Genomic DNA, 17,774 nt, shown 5'->3' on the forward strand with positions numbered 1-17,774 from the left:
AAAAATATTTTGTACTGTTCCTTTTCTGTTCCTATTGAAAAATTTGAAGAGTTACTTCTTACTACCAATCCAGTTCAGACAATTCTAAAAAGTGATTTATCATCATGAAAATTTCACATTAAATAGCTATAATAGGAAGTCGTGGTGCAAAAATGAAAAAAAAAAATAACAACAAAAGGAAGCTCTCTGAGTACATTTTTAATTAACCAATAAATAAAATAAAACCAGCTTCCAAAATAAAATCAGCCTAGCTGTGAACATTTTGCCTGCTTTTGACTTTGAATTGCAAACTTGGCCTGGAAAATAAATCTTAATGAGATTGTTCACAGCAACTTTGAAGACAAATTAATAGTATTGTGGCCTACCATGATTATTCTTGTTTAACAAAGTTGCCAAAGAACACAGAGCCTAATTTCAAACAGAGGTTGAAAGAGTAAATGGTAGCAATGCACACACACATAGATATTCATATTAAGGAGTCAAATGTATATTTTTAAAATCCACCATCAGAAAAAAAGAAATGCAATTTTTGGAGAGAAGTAATGTAGGTAAACGTCCCTGATGTTTTGGAAGGCATATCTAAGCATCCAAGAAGCAGTGGTTTCGTTTGCTTTAACAGAACTGGGATGTTCTGGAGGGAGGGGTCTGTTGTTTCAATACAGTGAATGCATGAGTCACATTCAACAGTGGACTTCCATTGGATTCTACCTGAACCACTGGGCAGGGATGCTATTTAAGTCTTTCTCTTCCCTACCAAAGGGGGAGGTGCTAGAGTGCTTTCTTATTCTCCCCGTCTGTTTATTTGCTGAGCAAGAGGGCTCCTGCTTCAGGCAGGTTAATCTGCTGAGCCATGACACGTATGAGAAGGCTGTCTGGAGGGACAGCACGCTTACACACTGAAGGTACGACAGCAAAAGAACCAAAGCATCGCCCCTCTGGGCCTCTGCTTCCTCACCGTGGGAATCCATCTATTCATGCAGCACGTTTTTCAGGCACTAACATCCCACCTCTCTGAGATTCCAAATAAGAAAGTGCTATTTTAAGTGATTCTTTAAACTACTGTTGCAGGGAACTACAAAAAAGTGTTCAGACCTGAAAAACATGTTCATTCAACACCCAAACGTAACTCACTTCTAACGAATTGACTATCCATCCGCTAATAACAGAATTTTGTCACCATCCACAAATATTTATTGCACATCTTCTATACACAGCAGGTTCATCTTAGAGGACAGAGAAGCCGTCATACAATAAAAACACTCCAAGTTTCCCTTAACATGTCAAGCCGTAGGAGGAAGATAGAATGCACTCATTTTCTCATCTGTGCAGTCTACAACAGCCTGTACACAATAAAATTTATAGAAAACTAGAATGCTACAGTCCCTATAGACTTCAGACAGAATCTGTCCTGTAGATTTCTTTGTGTGTTGAGACCCTGGAGAATTTGATGCAGTAAGTCACGAACCACTCTCTCCAGAAAAATGCAGATGCATACAAAACATGGGACTCAGTTCCTAGCATTTTACAGATACCCTCTGAAGCCACCCTAGGCTGAGACACGAGGCTAATGACTCCTGGTCTACTCCCACTGCTTCCTCATACGTATGGCGGCACCAAGTTTCAAATAGGTGATGTGACTTTGCCACAGTCACATGGCAGAAACCATGAACAGAATAAATGGCATGAAACCGAAAATGATATAGATACCCCTCAAAACTCTAAATCATCCTTTTCATCAGAAGTCAGGCTTATCATGTTGCTAGGAAAGGTGAAAAGGTGAAATTTTTTCAGAGGAATATACCTTTCTTTTATCTTAGGGTTCTAGCTGAGCTTCTCACTGGAAAATAGGCAGGTTTTCTTTATCTTGCCCTCAGGCCAGGCCCACCCATGGTTCAAGGCTGCCTTTTTCTGTGTTTGCCTTGGCAAATCAATAAAACCTGCATAACCTGGCACATTCAGAAAGGGGGCAAATGTGAGAGCATGAATTAGAAACTAGTTTTCAGGAACCTAACTTGAGTTCTAAAGAACTCTGTTAGTCAGATAATGGATGTTTAAGAAGTATTCTGAATCATACATAGACCGCTCATTTATTTAGGAAGTGGTAGTCTACTAAAGTGTTAGCAAGTTCTAGAGACCTGCTTTAATGAATAGATGGAAATAATTTCCAACTACTACATTAGTTTGTTCATTGCAAATGGCTTTTTCCTCTCCAAAACTAAAGCATTCATTCTGGGATGCCGCATTTTACTTTTAGCTTTTAGCAAATGCATTTAATCTATTTCAAATTCACTTCAACAAATATTCTCCTACAAGGCAATGTGACAGAATGGAAATGTGCATGTATTTTAGAGTAAGATTTGAATTCAGATACTGGATCTTCTATATCTAGACATGGGGTACTAGTATCATTACTTAAACATCCCTGAGTTCCCCCATCTGTAAAGTGGGAATAATAACAACTCTTGCAAACTGGCTGTGAAAATCAGAAATAATACAGTCTATTTTAGGGGCGCCTGGGTGGTTCAGTGGGTTAAGCCTCTGCCTTTGGCTCAGGTTATGATCTCAGGGTCCTGGAATCAAGCCCCACATCAGGCTCTCGGCTCAGCGGGAAGCCTGCTTCCCCCTCTCTTTCTCCTGGCCTCTGCCTACTTGTGATCTCTATCTGTCAAATAAATAAATAAACTATTAAAAAAAATACATATATATATATATAGTCTATTTTAAAAGGAGCTAGTGCAAACAGTAGGCACTCAATAAAATGGTAACAACATAAAATAATGATTAGTTATCAAAAATCGACAAAGGATACACTTCATCCTAGACCCTTCTCCAAAAATCTGAATTTATAACATCTAAATGAATGAGGACTTAATTCATTCTTAAAATGACTCCAATATTTGTTTTAGTCTATTTTGACATATTAAAAAGTATAGCCACTAAAGATTAAAAGGCCATCATTGAAATAATTACCTTTACTAAAGTATCACTGTCAGGGTTTTTTTGACCAAAAGGAAATCTATTGTTACCACTGGCAGATAGGTTTTAAGTCTTGAGAGAACATCAGTGTTTTAAGGTCCCAGAATAATAAAACAGCAAAATAATGGTTTCTTGACATGGAACTTCATGACTAAAAGCCTAAATTAAATATTACGGTTCAGTAGTATTAATGTGTTTTCACACTACCTACCAAGTTTTCAGACTGCACTCTACTTATCCTTTTTAAATTACTATCAGTATCTTTTTTCATGGGAAATTTCTTACAAATTACTTTGAGAAGCCAAAAATTTACAGTGGAAATTTTTTCCCTAGTCCTTTTTTAGAAAAAAAAAACCTATTCAACAGGCAAATCTAAATAATTTTTAGCAGTTCTAAATGTAGTGAATTCATGACTTCTTACTGTAATTGAAGAGGAACATATAAAGCAATTACTTAGTCACTTATAAAACCCACGTTCAACTTTCGAAATAATGACTAACCTGATAGGAGAGACAAGACTTTTATAATTAAATACTAAAGTCTAGCCATTTGAGATAAGCACAGCAGGTTATATAATTGTCCCCTGCACTCACAATATCCTTTTTTTCTCTTCTTGGATGCATATCATTTTTCAGTAATAATAGAACATGTAACAATATAAAAAAGTCACTGTACTGTAGGAAATCCTTCTAACCACAAGCTAAATTTTTGGCCAAGAGTAAAGCCTCATTAATTAGGATTTCACAGTTTCATAAGGGGGGAAAAAAAAAGGTGCCCATTAATAATGTAAGTAAAATTCCCTGGAGAATCTATTAGATTCTTAAGGAAACAAAACAGTAAGCCTTAGGCACTCATTTACATATAAATACTTGGACCATTAATTGAAAAGCATTCCTAGCCAGGGCAGGATGGAATTTTCAAACTTGGATACTCTTAAAACCTCTTTCAGTGCCCTATGAGAGTGGGAATGGGAAGAAATGGGACACATGACATCTTTTGCTAGAAAGCTGGGCTGGCTTGTGTGCACACACATGTGCCTGAAGACACTGAGCACAGTCACTACTCATCCAGGGACTTTTCCCAAGCTCCTTACCTTCAGCTGGCCACACAGCTAGCTCTCATCAATGGACTATGAAGAGAAGATGCCCAGTCCCTTCAGGGCTCTGGTGATTAAGAAGTATAATGCTCCTTTTTTACGCTCTATGTCTTCCACCAGCCAGATGCAGACAATCAAAAGCCTCAAAAGATGACATTATGGGCTGAACTGTGTCCCCCACCCCACATTCAGATGGTGGAAGTCCTAACCATCAATATTTCAGAAAGTGATGTTAATTCAGAAATAGGATTATTATAGATGTCATTGTTAAGATGAGGCTTAGTGGAACAGGGTGAGCCCTAATTCAATATTACTGGTGTCCTTATAAAACGGGGAAATTTGGACAGAGAGAAGACAGTATGGAGGGACACAGGGAGAAGACAGCCATCTACAAACCAAGGAAAGAGACCTGGACAACTGATCTTCAGAAAGAACCAGTCCTGCTCAACTTTGAGCTTGGGACTCCTAGCCTCCAGAGCTGAGAGACAGTAAATTTCTGTTATCTGAAGTGCCCAGTTTGTAGTACTCTATTATAGCATCCTGGAAACCTAATACAGCTGGTAAAGCCAGAAGATGGAAGGAGCCCGAGTTCAGGATTTCTGAACAACTGCTGAATAAAAGCAGTTCACTGACCAGAAAGACCGACACTGGATTGGTACTTTGGCAAGAAAGGAAACTTTCATTGTGTCAAACTGCTGAATTTTGAGGACCTATTCATTATAATAATGAAATTACCTGATAAAATACTTAACTAAGTAATTAAACTGGCAAGTAATTTTTAAAGTTACTTTATATGAATTAGAAAACATGAACACATCATAGGGAACAGTATAAAATCCATGTAGATTTTTAGAATAAAAAAGAAGTTCAAAAAACATTGTGAGTTTACAAGAAGATATTTTGGGGTAATTCCCCTAAATCCTCCCCAAGGTACCAATTTACTCTCCTCTGCCAGTAGAAGTAGAATTTCCTCAAGAATTTTAAATAAGCCACAATGTCAAGGTCGCTATACATAGTTTAAATTATGCCATACTTCACTTAATTTTGTAAATTCAGAGGGACACTTCTCCCAAGTGGCTCCAGTGTATTACTTGGGTGCTAAGGACAAGAATATTGTAAATAGAGATCTCAGGTTTTCCCAGAGTTCTCAATATTACTTGTAATCAATCTGAAGAGAAGTCACTATGTAACCATCATCTTCTGCTCTCAAATACAAATAAAAAAATGTACTTCCTTTACCATAAGGTGAATAACATGGAATCAATACATCGTTTTTCAGTTTTTGATCATTTAATTAATTTATTTTTACCTCATGTGATGAAAAAGTAAAAGGCTATCCTAGCTAAGACATAGAGTTTTAATTCAAAATACCTCAAAAGCTGAGCTGGCAGCTGGGTTCTCATGTTTACAGAAAAGCTAAGATGATTCAGCCTGTGCTCAGAGCTCAATTTAGATCCCAGCGTCTGGATTCCAAACACATGGAAGATGTGGCTGCAGGTTTCCAGGTCATGACGGATCCAAGATCCAAGACCGAGACCGGCGACCACTCACCAGAACAATTCCAAATGGAGAAAGTGCCTGAGGGAGAGAGAGAAACCTCAAAGGTGTTTGGAAGACCTGGCCATAGTCAGCTCTCCAAATTGCAGTAATGTAAGCTTTTCCTGCAGCTGGCAGGTGCTGGGGAGGCCAAGGCAAGGCAGCCAGGGGAATGACACTGAACAGTCCTCAAGTCAGCTTTGTCACGGTCAAAAAACATCTCTCACAGATGACTTCTTCCCTGAAGCAGCTATTGTTCAGATTAAACTACGGGAATCTGGTCAATGGAAAACCTTAGAGAGCACACGCTTCCTGCTAAGATCAGCGCCTTAACTTTGCTTTGTTTCAAAGAGAAAAACTGGGGTACGGAAAGGGAAAAAAATTTTAACAGCATGTTTTTTTTTTTCCTCTTGGTGAGAAGAAATCATAGCCACAGTAACTATAATGTAGGCTACACACTGAAATCTAAGAGGGGGGAAAATAGTAGCACAAAATCTTCCCAGCGCAATTTTATCTCCATCAGAATTCACCTCGCTCCTTCCTTAATTTTCCTTGGATGTGATACATCCAGAACATTGGTGGTTTTGCAGCTACAGATTTTATGTGTGAGAAAAAAATACTTACCCTGCTGCTTCTCCTCACCTTCCCCCTCTGAGGTCTCTCTCCCTCTCTCTCCTTCTTGTCTCTTTGTTGTGAATGTCAGGGCTGTCAGTGTCACGGTCTGACATGATTAGCGTTTCTGACATTACACACAGAAGCAGACACAGAGCAAGGAAAGCGGGTGGAGGGGGACGAGGGTTAGGGTGTGCAGCCATTTAAAGCCAAAGGGGAAAAAAAAGGAGACCCAACCTCCTTTCTCTGAGGTTCCTTGATTACAGGGCAACTTATAAATCACCCTGGATTTTCCTCATTTATCCAATTAGTCCATTTTCCTGCTCCTGTGGAGATCACTAAGGTGTGGGTCTGTTCTGCGAGATCAAAGTCGGTGGCTCCAACAACAGATAAGACAGAATTTGTGATTCAGCAGATCCTAAGGCTGTGAAGTATAACAATCCGCACTTTGGGAAGATAGCACCAGTCCATTTCGAGTATCGATTCACTGCACTTTGTCACTCTAATGATGTTATCTCATTAAAAGAGATAAATGCCCCACTGTTCTTCCCAGAGCATCTGCTTCTTACTCTTCTCTCTTTTTCAACAGCATGGCTCTCAGCAGCAGCACATTAAAATCAAATTGAAATCCAATGCAAGGCTTGGCGACAGAGCTGCTTACCGAGGCTTCTTTTTAATTGCTTTTTCTTACTCTCGCACCCTTCCCGCTCCCCCAACAACTGTCATCCGTAGAAACACCAGAATAAAGAGAAACAGATGTAGAGAGTAATCATAATAGGAAGCATTCACTGAGTGCCTATTATGTGGAGCCTCCACCGCGTCGACCTTTACCTTTGCCCACCTTGACCTTCCCAGGTAAGCAGAACGATCTCCAGTGTGCAAATGAAGAAATGGAGTCTGAGGTTAAGGTGCTTGCCCAAGATTACACATGTAATGGGACAAGCGTGCAACCAATGCAAATGCTTTTCTTTAGCCCCCGTTTTCATTCATGGAGCAAATAAGTAAATATGACTGCAACTTGATTAGAATAGGTAAGGAGAAACATGTAGAACACGGTAGCAATTATTCTCCAGCCTGCTAATACCAGGAACATAATGCCATAGGCAGTGCAATAGTTTTGTTTCAACAGATTTCTTATTAAATAAAAAAGGTAGCAATTTTCCATAATGAATGTTTTATACATTATTCCTTTGTGTATCAGGCCTCTAAAGTACACACTATTAAAGTCTATTAAAGTCTGTATTTAGCAGCATTACTAATGTGCCTTTGGGGAAATTATTACAATGAAACAGCATCAGTCTTTCACAAAATTTCAATTGTTTAATATTCCTCTTCTGATCTTTAATACACATGTCTATTTTTAGCCATAATCAGACCCCATCCAAAATGCCATAACGCCAGCCTAGAGCTGTCACAACAAATTGTTTATGGGTTGGATTTATGAAAAAACAAGACACGCAGATATTGCTAATTTCAACCAATCTTTGTTTTCTTCTAAAACTCACTGCTACTTCAATGTTCTAATTAACAGGTGCTTCTTGATCACTGTGACATGTGATGACACTCTAACGCTCTGGCTAAGGTTGGTTATCTTAATTAATTGCTTATACTTATACCTAACTGAGACTGGCCTCTCAGGATAATGCCACTTTACTAAAATCTGAGGGTCGTAAGAAGTTATAAAACTATTCCATGAAGAAAAGAAAATCAAATAAACTAGAAGAAGATACAAGCTGTGATTAATAAAATCTAAATGTTTTCATCAAAACCTAAACACAGTCATTTATGAAAGACTAGAAATATGTCTTCTGAACATTATCTGAGGACTATCTGCAAAAATATGTAGTTTTATATACTCGAAATAGGTATCTCTTCTCTTCTAGGACATTTATTAATTTTTTCACAAAATATGAGGTTTTTAAGAATGAAGCAAATGGGGCACTTGGGTGGTTCAGTTGGCTTAGTGTCCGACTCTTGGTTTTGGTTCAGGTTGTGATCTTGGGGTTGGGGGATCGAGCCCTGCTTAGGGGCTGTGCTCAGTACTGAGTCTGCTTGGGATTCTTTCCCTCTCTTTCCCCTCTGCCCCACCCCATACATGCACACTCTCTCAAATAAATAAATAAAATTAAAAAAAAAAAAAGAATGAAGCAAAAAATGCACATATATTCAAAAATACAATGTTCTCTGAAAACATAGAAAACAACGTTACGAGTATTTTACAGAGACAAAAGACCAAAAAAGGAAGCTGGAAAGAATACTAACAAAGGGCTAAATGCTATAATAAGATAGCTGGACCACAAGAAAGGGAGGGGGAAAAGGGCAATTTAAAGTACTAGGTACTCAAATTAATAAGCTGGGGTGGAAGTAATCTCTCATTTATGCATTTCCCCAGATACATAGCAATACCATCGTTTGAGCTGATATGTTCGCAAAATCAGACAAATTGAGTTGTTAATATTCTAAAGATGGACAAACCACAGATTAAGTACCTAAATAGTCATGTTTCCAATCACCCAATCACCAATTAACTAAATAAGATGTAACTTAATTATACCCATTAAGGACTACTAATTGAGAGGAGAAGGGCAGGGTTGAGGACTTAGAAGACAGAAGCATTCCTCTGCATGATTCACAAAGACCAGAATCAACTGGCCTCTTTGTTACAGGGACCCCGCCACCACCAGCATCAAAGAAAGAGGTCGCAGCACACATCCCAGGCCCAAAGGACCTGTCTAATTATGCCGTGGGCTTGTGTGGGCTTAGTGATGCAGATATGGTGATACAGAACGAGGACCCACCAGTTTGGTCAACACTTAATTAAAGCTCCACATGGAGGCTGGCATGGGGCAGTTCATCAATATTAAAAAAAAAAAAAAAAGCAAAACTTGCTCCAGTCAAGAAAATCCTAGGCACTATTCTTTAAATCTGCCAGAAATAAGGACGAATGAGATTCCCAGACCAACGATCACAGTGTGTGTGAGGGGCCACTGAAAAAAACCAAGGTGAAACTGAATGTCCTCTTTCATTCAAGTGAAACCTATTTTATGGTCAGTAGCGGTGGCCACATTTCAAAGGGCTTATCGTGATTCAAAACAAGGCCTCTCAGACTTGAAATTATATTACCGTCGTGTCAAAACATATCTCTTCTCCTGCTGGGGTCATTACGGTCTTAAACCCGAAGTCCAGCCTTTCTACTCCAAAGCCTTAATTTGCCTCCCACCTGTTCAGCTTCTCCTTCATCTTTTCTGACATGATTGGGAGCTGTTAAGTCAGGCCCCTGACAAGCTCCACACTCAAGTCAAGGCCCCGGCGCAACCACGTGAACCCTACCCTGCGCGCGCGTGTCTGAGGGCCGGTGCGGACTTGAGTGCGTCAGTGTGTGATTCATCTGATGCTCCACTGCTCTGGACAGAAAGCTTCAGACTTTCCACTCACACCCGGACCACGAAGACTGCTTCTTAGAGAAGTAGGCAGTGACCCCTGTGCCGCCATGATCCCCTCCGAGATTCAGAGGTGAGCTGAGACCAACTGAACTGGGTTTCCGTGAAGCAGAAAGGAGGAGAGGTCTCAGTACTGAAATAAAAGCATCGATATTGCTTCCATGGTAGAAATGACTAGAAATTATCAAGAGATATTTCCACATAAAGTAGGAAGCATTTCTCAAATAGCCTGTATGTCTTATCTATATTTACTAGCACAAATGAGTTGTATACACGCATACATTTTATTTATTTTTATTTTTTATTTATTTATTTTTAAAAGATTTTATTTATTTATTTGTCAGAGAGAGAAAGAGAGAGAGAGCGAGCACAGGCAGACAGAGCGGCAGACAGAGGCAGAGGGAGAAGCAGGCTCCCCACAGAACAAGGAGCCCGATGTATTTATTTTTAAAGATTTATTTATTTGAGAGAGAGTGAGAGAGAGAGCACAAGCAGGGTGAGGGGCAGAGGGAGAAGCAGGCTTCATGCCGAGCAGGGAGACCGACACGGGGCTTAATCTCAGGACTCTGGGATCGTGACCTGAGCCGAAGGTAGCTGCTTAACAGACTGAGCCACCCAGGTGGCCCCCTCGTGCATACATTTTAAAGATAACTAAGCATTAACATACTTAGTTAATTCTTTTAAATTTGTCTTCTCCCTACTTCATAGCAAATTGACCATCTACATTTAAGTCTGTATTCCCATACCTCTCAGAAGGGAATTATATTCCTGTTTTCTTCCTAAAAATGCACTGAATTTCCCAGTGTGATAAACATGGAAGAGAATGGAGGTCCAGGTTTGCCATTTCTGTCCATCCCCCATTTAGCAGAATCTGACTTACACATAAGTAACATGGGTGTTACACTGGCCTTGTGCCAACGATGTTCCCTTTAGTCTCATGAACTCCATAAAATGGTTTTGTTTTGTTTTGTTTTTAAATAAGGACTAAGCTCATTCTACATCCTTAAAGATGTAGAAGGTGAGACCAGATGTGACACAATGCCCACGGTGCTCACTGCTCCGAGCCCCGGGTCCAGCTTCTTCCTAGAGTAAGGACTGTCAAACACAGGACATAGGCACGGGTTAGCCCACAGCTTCTCAAACTCCTATCTCAGGACGTCCTCAAAAATGACTGCAGACCTTAAAGGGTTTTTGTCTATATCAATTCTTTCTACCCATGGTTGTTGCCATCTTAAAAATTAAAACAGACATTTTGGATGAATGTCATTGGATGCCACGCAGCCTCTTGAAAAACTGTACTGTACACTCAAGAGAGAGGAAAAGAAAAAAAAAAAAAAAGACTTAACATTATTATGAAAGTAGTTTTGACCTTGCAGGTGGCCTGTGAATGGGCTCCCCAGGCGTTCCCAAACCCTAGTCTGAGAAGCACTGGTCTAAACTTGTATACATCAGCCAAGTCTTTTGAACAGCTGGATGAAGAAATGACACATACTGAGTAAGAGGATGTAATTCCATTTAAAAGTTTTGAGTCACTGAGTCAAAGGACATATCTTTTTCTAGAGTGTTGCTCTACTTACTACTGCCTCCAAACCATGAGCACATCAAAAAGCTCCTGTCTGGTCATATGTCACATAGAATCGCTCCCGACTTTCAATCTCTGTTTTGACCAAGGGCTCTGGTTTTCTATCTGTCTGTTAAATATCTTATCCAGTTGTACCACAGCTAAGGGGGTACTTATTTTAAAACCTTTGCCTTTTTTTTTTAAGATTTTATTTATTTATTTACTTGACAGACAGAGATCACAAGTAGGCAGAAAGAAGAGGAAGCAGGCTCCCTGATGAGCAGAGGGCCCGATGCGGGACTCGATCCCAGGACCCCAGGATCACGACCTGAGCCAGAGGCAGAGGCTTAACCCACTGAGCCACCCAGGCACCCCACTTGCTTTTTTTCTGATTTTTAATCACATATACAAACACTCATTGTAGGAAAGTTAAAAATATAGAAAAGTATTTTTTCAAATAAGAAACAAATACAGGGGTGCCTGGGTGGCTCAGTGGGTTAAAGCCTCTGCCTTCGGCTCAGGTCATGATCCCAAGGTCCTGGGATTGAGTCCCACATCGGGCTCTCTGCTCAGCGAGGAGCCTGCTTCCTCCCTCTCTCTGCCTGCCTCTCTGCCTACTTGTGATCTCTGTCAAATAAATAAATAAAATCTTTAAAAAAAAGAAAGAAAGAAAGAAAGACCATGTACCCACCCTCTGAGAAAACCACTGCTAATGTTCTGGACAACATCCTATCATATATATCTAAAACTGTCGTGAAGGTAGTATCTTAAAAATAACCTAATGTCTTTTTTATATATTATTTTTAGTATGAAAGAATGTACATTGCTTAAGAAATTTAGAACATACAAGCAAAAAGAAGATAATGCTTTTAACATTTTGATGTGTATGTATAGTCATGTATATCTTTTGAAAAGGGAAATAATGATCCAGCTATACATACTGTTCTGTAACTTGCCTTCTCCACAACTCATTTAAAACATCTTTTTATGTCACTAAATATCCCTTCATCCCTCCCTGGTATTTTTATTGTATGGCTGTATACCACAATTATTACCTTCCAAAAATGACTATTATTGTAATATACGATGAACACATTGCCTCAATTTTTGTACACATCCATGGCAACTCCTTTTGAGTAACTGTTGTACAAATGGAATTTTAAGTCAACAGGTATGTGTATTTTTGAGACTTTGATACACATTGTTTAAATTCCCTTGAGAAATGTATTCTTTCACTGCGTCTGAAAGAGCCTGATAATCTCTTTCCTACCTTGACTGAGTACATTTTCATGTTAGGTGTATGTTTAAAGATTTTTTTTTCTTTTTCTTTTTTTTAATTTAATTTTATTTATTTGACAGATAGAGATCACAAGTAGGCAGAGAGGCAGGCAGAGAGAGAAGGAAGCAGGCTCCCTGCTGAGCGGAGAGCCCGATGCGGGGCTGACTAGGGTCAGGTATGAGGATGGGACCATTTTTTTTTTTTTTAAGATTTTATTTTTTGAGAGAGAGAGAGAGCACACACGCAGAAGCATGAGGTGGGGTTGGGGTCCACGGGACAGGCAGAGGGAGAAGCAGACTCCTCACTGAGCAGGGCACCCTATGTGGGGCTCGATCCCAGGACCCTGGGATCATGACCTGAGCGGAAGGCAGAGGCTTTAACCCACTGAGCCACCCAGGCGCCCCTAGGTGAATGTATTAAACCTCTGAAATAAGCTGACTCTCCTTACCCTGGCCAGAATAGAAGCTCTGGATGGCAAAGACCTTTATTTTGTTCACTGGTGTCCTATAAGCACAGTGCGCGGGACCCAGTACACCCTTGGTACGTGTCTGTTAGAGGAGGTGACGTTTAATCAAATAGAGTCATGTCTATGCTGGGGGGAGAGCCAGGGGTCATGAGTTCCAAACTTCACTGCTTCATAGTAAGGAGGAGCCAAGTAAGAAAAACTCTAAATGAAGGCAAAAACTGAATTTCAGTTTTACTTTTTAGTTGACTATAGAGATATTGATCTGAGTGTCAAGGTGAAACTGCCTCAAACCTGGCACAGTAAAATATTCAGAGAAAAAATTCTGCTGGGTGGATATTAAGCAAAACAGTAGCATCCACCCACCAAGAGAGATAAGACACAAGGCTGTACTTCATTGGATGCGATGGCATTTGTCCAAAGCAACAGCAATCAGATCTGACTGTATTTGAACATAAGAAGGAAGAAACAATTCTCAAGAAGGTTCCTTTTCACTGTGGGGGGAGGGGAGCGTTCTGTATAACCACGGAAAAATCAATTATTTTTCAATCAGATGGGGCGTCCTCATAAATTCAAGGCAGACCACAGCAAGTGATATGCCTTCATGAAAATAATGACCATGAAGGAAAGAGTTTAAAATTGTAATTCTGAGGTTGCTGCTAGGAAGAGAGAGCTTTCAAGAGCAGAACACGGGTCCTGTGAGCGTGGCTCTGTGAACTTACAGGCTTCCGAGTACCCAACGTTCATCAGCCTGCCCAGTGGTCTCTACAAAATCCCATCCTGTCCAACTTGCCTCCCATTTGGCTCTGATTTTTAAGTAACACACTAAAATCCTTTCTTTACAGCATGATGATAGGTAAATAACACAAATGTAAAACATTAACCCTTCTTACCAGCAACAATGTTTATTATATCATCTATCTTTAACAAGAGAATGCCTGAGAAAGTAGAGAGGATAAAAACTTTTGACAAAATTTATAGTGAAATCCTGATGATAAAGTTTGGAATCAATATAAAGATTAGAAAGTCAACGCTTGCAAAAAGATCTGAGAAGAGTATGGAAACTGGAAAGATGGGTCTCCAAGTGTGCACGAGAGCCAAGGGGAAAGAGAACCCTGGGGAAACTTTTGCACCCACAGTGTCCTCAACATGTGAGGCTAGAACATAAGTCCCAAATGAACAACCAATCAAATCTGTTTATAATATTAAAAAGGTGAATAAATGTGAGGGTATCTGCTGTGTAGAAATCTTATGTATAAACGAATGTACTGGTGGGCAAGCTGAGGCCCGGAACTGCACCCCTTTCTGGTGTGACCCCAAACTCTGCCACAGACAGAAGTTCACGAATGTGGGGAGAGAAGCCACTACTTGGTGGACAGCAGTTCACCATCAGGTTAGCCTGGTTAAACTGGTCAAATGGTCAGTGTCTTGTGCCGTGGGGCTCATTTCAGTTGTTTTCTAGTGATATCATTGCTAAATAACCTCAAAGAGAGATGTCAATGGCTCACTGTAATCACAATCGCCCCATCACTTCACAGGAATCACAGTGGACCTTAGAACACTGTGCAGCCCTCCAACTTGACATCTCCACAGTTCAAGTGTCCCACACGCTAGCTGGGGTTTGGGAAGGAAGGAGATTTATGAGACTGTATGTCCAAGCAAGTGGAAAGTGCACAATTCAAAACTCTCCAGCTTTCTAGAAACAGATCTACTTGGAAAATCAACCGTACCCACAGAAATATTTCCAACATTCTAACTCACATATCCTACTTGATGAGATGATTGTCTGGTTTTATTTAAGCTGAGATCTATTTCCTCCCCAAAGGGTGGTGTGTTCTTTGTCTTATGCCAAGAAAATCATAAGAAAAATGCTGACCTATGAAGGTTACACATCATGCTTAATCACTACTTTAAATTAAAATAACATAAAATAAAGCATTCATTGGGACACTTAGGCAGAACACACCTTCCCAAGCAACAGACACACCTACTGAGACACTTGAAATGTCTGAGGAGTCTGGTTCCCAGCTGCATATCAAGAGCCAAACCATGACATCAGGTCTTGAGTTGCCCTGTAGAAACTTAAGGCAGGGCTGTCATAGCAAACTGTGTCCACCAATCAGACTTCCCAAGAGTTGTCTTCACGTTTCAGTACACCAAACCCTGACTAATAGACGCCAAGGTTTGCAACGACCACAGTGATGAGTCTCCTCCTCTTCCCCACCCTCCATTCATGACTTTGGCATGGAATACCTGCCCACTTTCCAGTATTCCAAAAGCTCACTTCTCAAAGACTGCTTAAAGGTAAGTATTTAAGCCAGTGGTGGTGGTGATGGTGGGAGTTAGAACAGGTTTTCTTCTCTTGGCCAAATGAAAATCTCTCAAAAACCATTTCTTATTATTTTCTGGTCTCTTCCAGTGGGGTGAAGCAGAGAGCACGAGAAGGCCAGACAACAGGCCAAGAGAAAAAAATCACCACTGGAAAGGGGGTTTTAGTAAAGGACTTTCAACAAACTAAATGGGTTTTCTTAAAGCCTAGGGATTCCATAATACCTTTTGAAGACACACTGTCTCAAAGCACTGTCTAATTCTACCACAATCCATCGCTAAGGGGATAATTTACCTCTTCTTGTAGGCCTCTGGCAATGTCCTTCTCTTGTATTAGATCCTTCAGTGGCTCTTAGAATTGGACCCTTACCTCATTTTCTGGGCTCATATCTACCATCTTCCCCCAGTGCAGTGGTTCTCAGCCACGGGTATTTTTGTTACCCTAAGGGACACTGGCCAATGTTGGGGAAAGTTTTTGGTTGGCTGGACTGAAGTGGGGGAAAGGGGATGCTACTGAACATCCTTTAAAGTGGAAGACGGCCTCTCACTACAAAGAATTACTCAGCTCAAATGTTAACAGTGTTGAGATAACCTGCTGTACCAAGTTCTTTTTTCTCCAAACACACCAGACTTTCTCATATGCTTTGTGCCTAAACATAGCCTGTTTCCTTTACCTGGAATGCCCTGCCCTATTCTATGTCTAAGAAATGGCCACTTATCATTCAAGATCTGACTCAAAATGTCACCTCCTCTACAGTCCTTTCCATATCTCCCAAAGCTGGCTGTTCCTTCTGTACTTGCAGAGTTCCCGGTACGCATCTCATTAAAACACTAGCCACACTACCCCCAAGCCTGTCACCTGCTGTAGGCAAAACCTGACTCATTCATTGTTCATCCCTGAGTGCCCAACTGTAATCAATTGTTACTTGCTCAGACACTCAAGGAATACATGGAAAAGTTGCAGATGCACTTAAGACTCTCCTACAAGGACATCTAAGGGACAACATTGTCCTCAACATCAGAAACAACAATAGCAAATATTTATCAAATGCCTGTAATGTAGATAGGCACTATATTAAGCACTGGTGTACATATGAACTCACGTTCATCCTTTTAATAACCCTGTTAAGGTACTCTTTTTTTTTTTTTTTAAAGATTTTATTTATTTATTTGTCAGAGAGAGAGAGAGTGAGAGTGAGCACAGGCAGATAGAGTGGCAGGCAGAGGCAGAGGGAGAAGCAGGTTCCCTGCTGAGCAAGGAGCCCGATGTGGGACTCGATCCCAGGACCCTGAGATCATGACCTGAGCCGAAAGCAGCCGCTTAACCAACTGAGCCACCCAGGTGTCCCCTGTTAAGGTACTCTTATCAGCATTTTTCAGGAGAGGAAACAGAGGACAAGAGAGGTTAAGCCACTTGCCCAAAGTCATCTGGAAGAGCTGTTACTTAAACCCGGGTAGTCTGGCTTCAGAACTCAATCTTCCAATATTTATGCCAAGGCAATTATACTAACAACCAATATTTCAGCCACTCAGAAGCTTCTGACAAATACAATGACACATCTGGAAGGCTATTACAACTGCAGTGCGGCCACCACCTCCTGCGACCCCACCTATGAACAATGCTCGCTGGTGTCCCCCCACTCTCCAACCTCTGGAATGCTTGTGGCAGGAGAAGCAACCTCCTCACATCGTGGGAAGGCATTATGTACCCAGAAGAATCATGGTACTGTAAAGAAGACACAAAAGCTGATTCCCAAAAGTATCTCTTACCTTGTTCATGCTGCAGGGACCGGAGCAAGGGCTCAGACATGTCACAGTGTGAGGCAGCTCTTAAAGATTCTCCTCGTTACTGTAGACTTCACTTCCTGAAGCAGACAGCTGCACTGCAAACACAAAGAGGAAATCCATCAGCGGGTGCTTCAGGAAAACCAGAGCAGTCCCGCATCCAGTGGAACTTTCTGCCATGATGGCAATGCTCCCTGCCTGTATGGTCCAGTATGGTAACTACTAGCCACGTGTGGCTACTGATCCCTAGAGATGTAGCTAGTGCAACTAAGAGATGAATTTTAAATTGTATGTGATTTTAATTAAATTTAAATGTAAAGATCCACGTGTGGTTAGTGGCGATGTTACTGGACAGCACAGGTCTAGAGATTCAAATCAGAAGTCTTGGGGTCACGGACACCAGACATGCCAGTGGCCAAGGAAAAGCTGGATATCATATACTCAGAGCAGGTATCAACATACCAGAACAAGAACCTTCCTTCAATAACTATTTTTTCGCCCTTACGAAGTGCAGGGTACTGAGGACATAGGGATCAATAACCCAGAGGGGTCGCTTATGTAAAAGTTCCCCACTCAGGCTTCAGCCTCCTTGGGAGGAGAAAGGATCTAGCATGTGAGTAGTACTTACTTTGTGCCAGATCTCAATGCCTCCCCTGCGGCCTATGAGGAAGAGACAGGCATTTGCTGAAGACTGACTA

The 17,774-nt window shown here is 40.8% G+C and overlaps 1 protein-coding gene across 12 annotated transcripts in view; it reads right to left on the reverse strand.

Moving 5' to 3' along the window:
* BACH2 (BTB domain and CNC homolog 2) overlaps positions 1 to 17,774 on the reverse strand; it is a 362,273-nt gene that overhangs the window by 248,477 nt on the left and 96,022 nt on the right. For 7 of the 12 annotated variants that reach the window (XM_047732087.1, XM_047732098.1, XM_047732090.1 and 4 more), the window contains one exon: positions 17,062 to 17,174. In XM_047732087.1, the coding sequence (XP_047588043.1) occupies positions 17,062 to 17,070 (9 nt within the window). In that variant the 5' untranslated portion in view covers positions 17,071 to 17,174. The remainder of the gene's footprint in view (positions 1 to 17,061; positions 17,175 to 17,774) is intronic. The other 5 variants (XM_047732095.1, XM_047732096.1, XM_047732094.1 and 2 more) reach the window with 1 other exon arrangement.

The sequence above is a fragment of the Lutra lutra genome, chromosome 6, assembly GCF_902655055.1.
Source record: "Lutra lutra chromosome 6, mLutLut1.2, whole genome shotgun sequence".
Classification (NCBI taxonomy): Eukaryota; Metazoa; Chordata; class Mammalia; order Carnivora; family Mustelidae; genus Lutra; species Lutra lutra.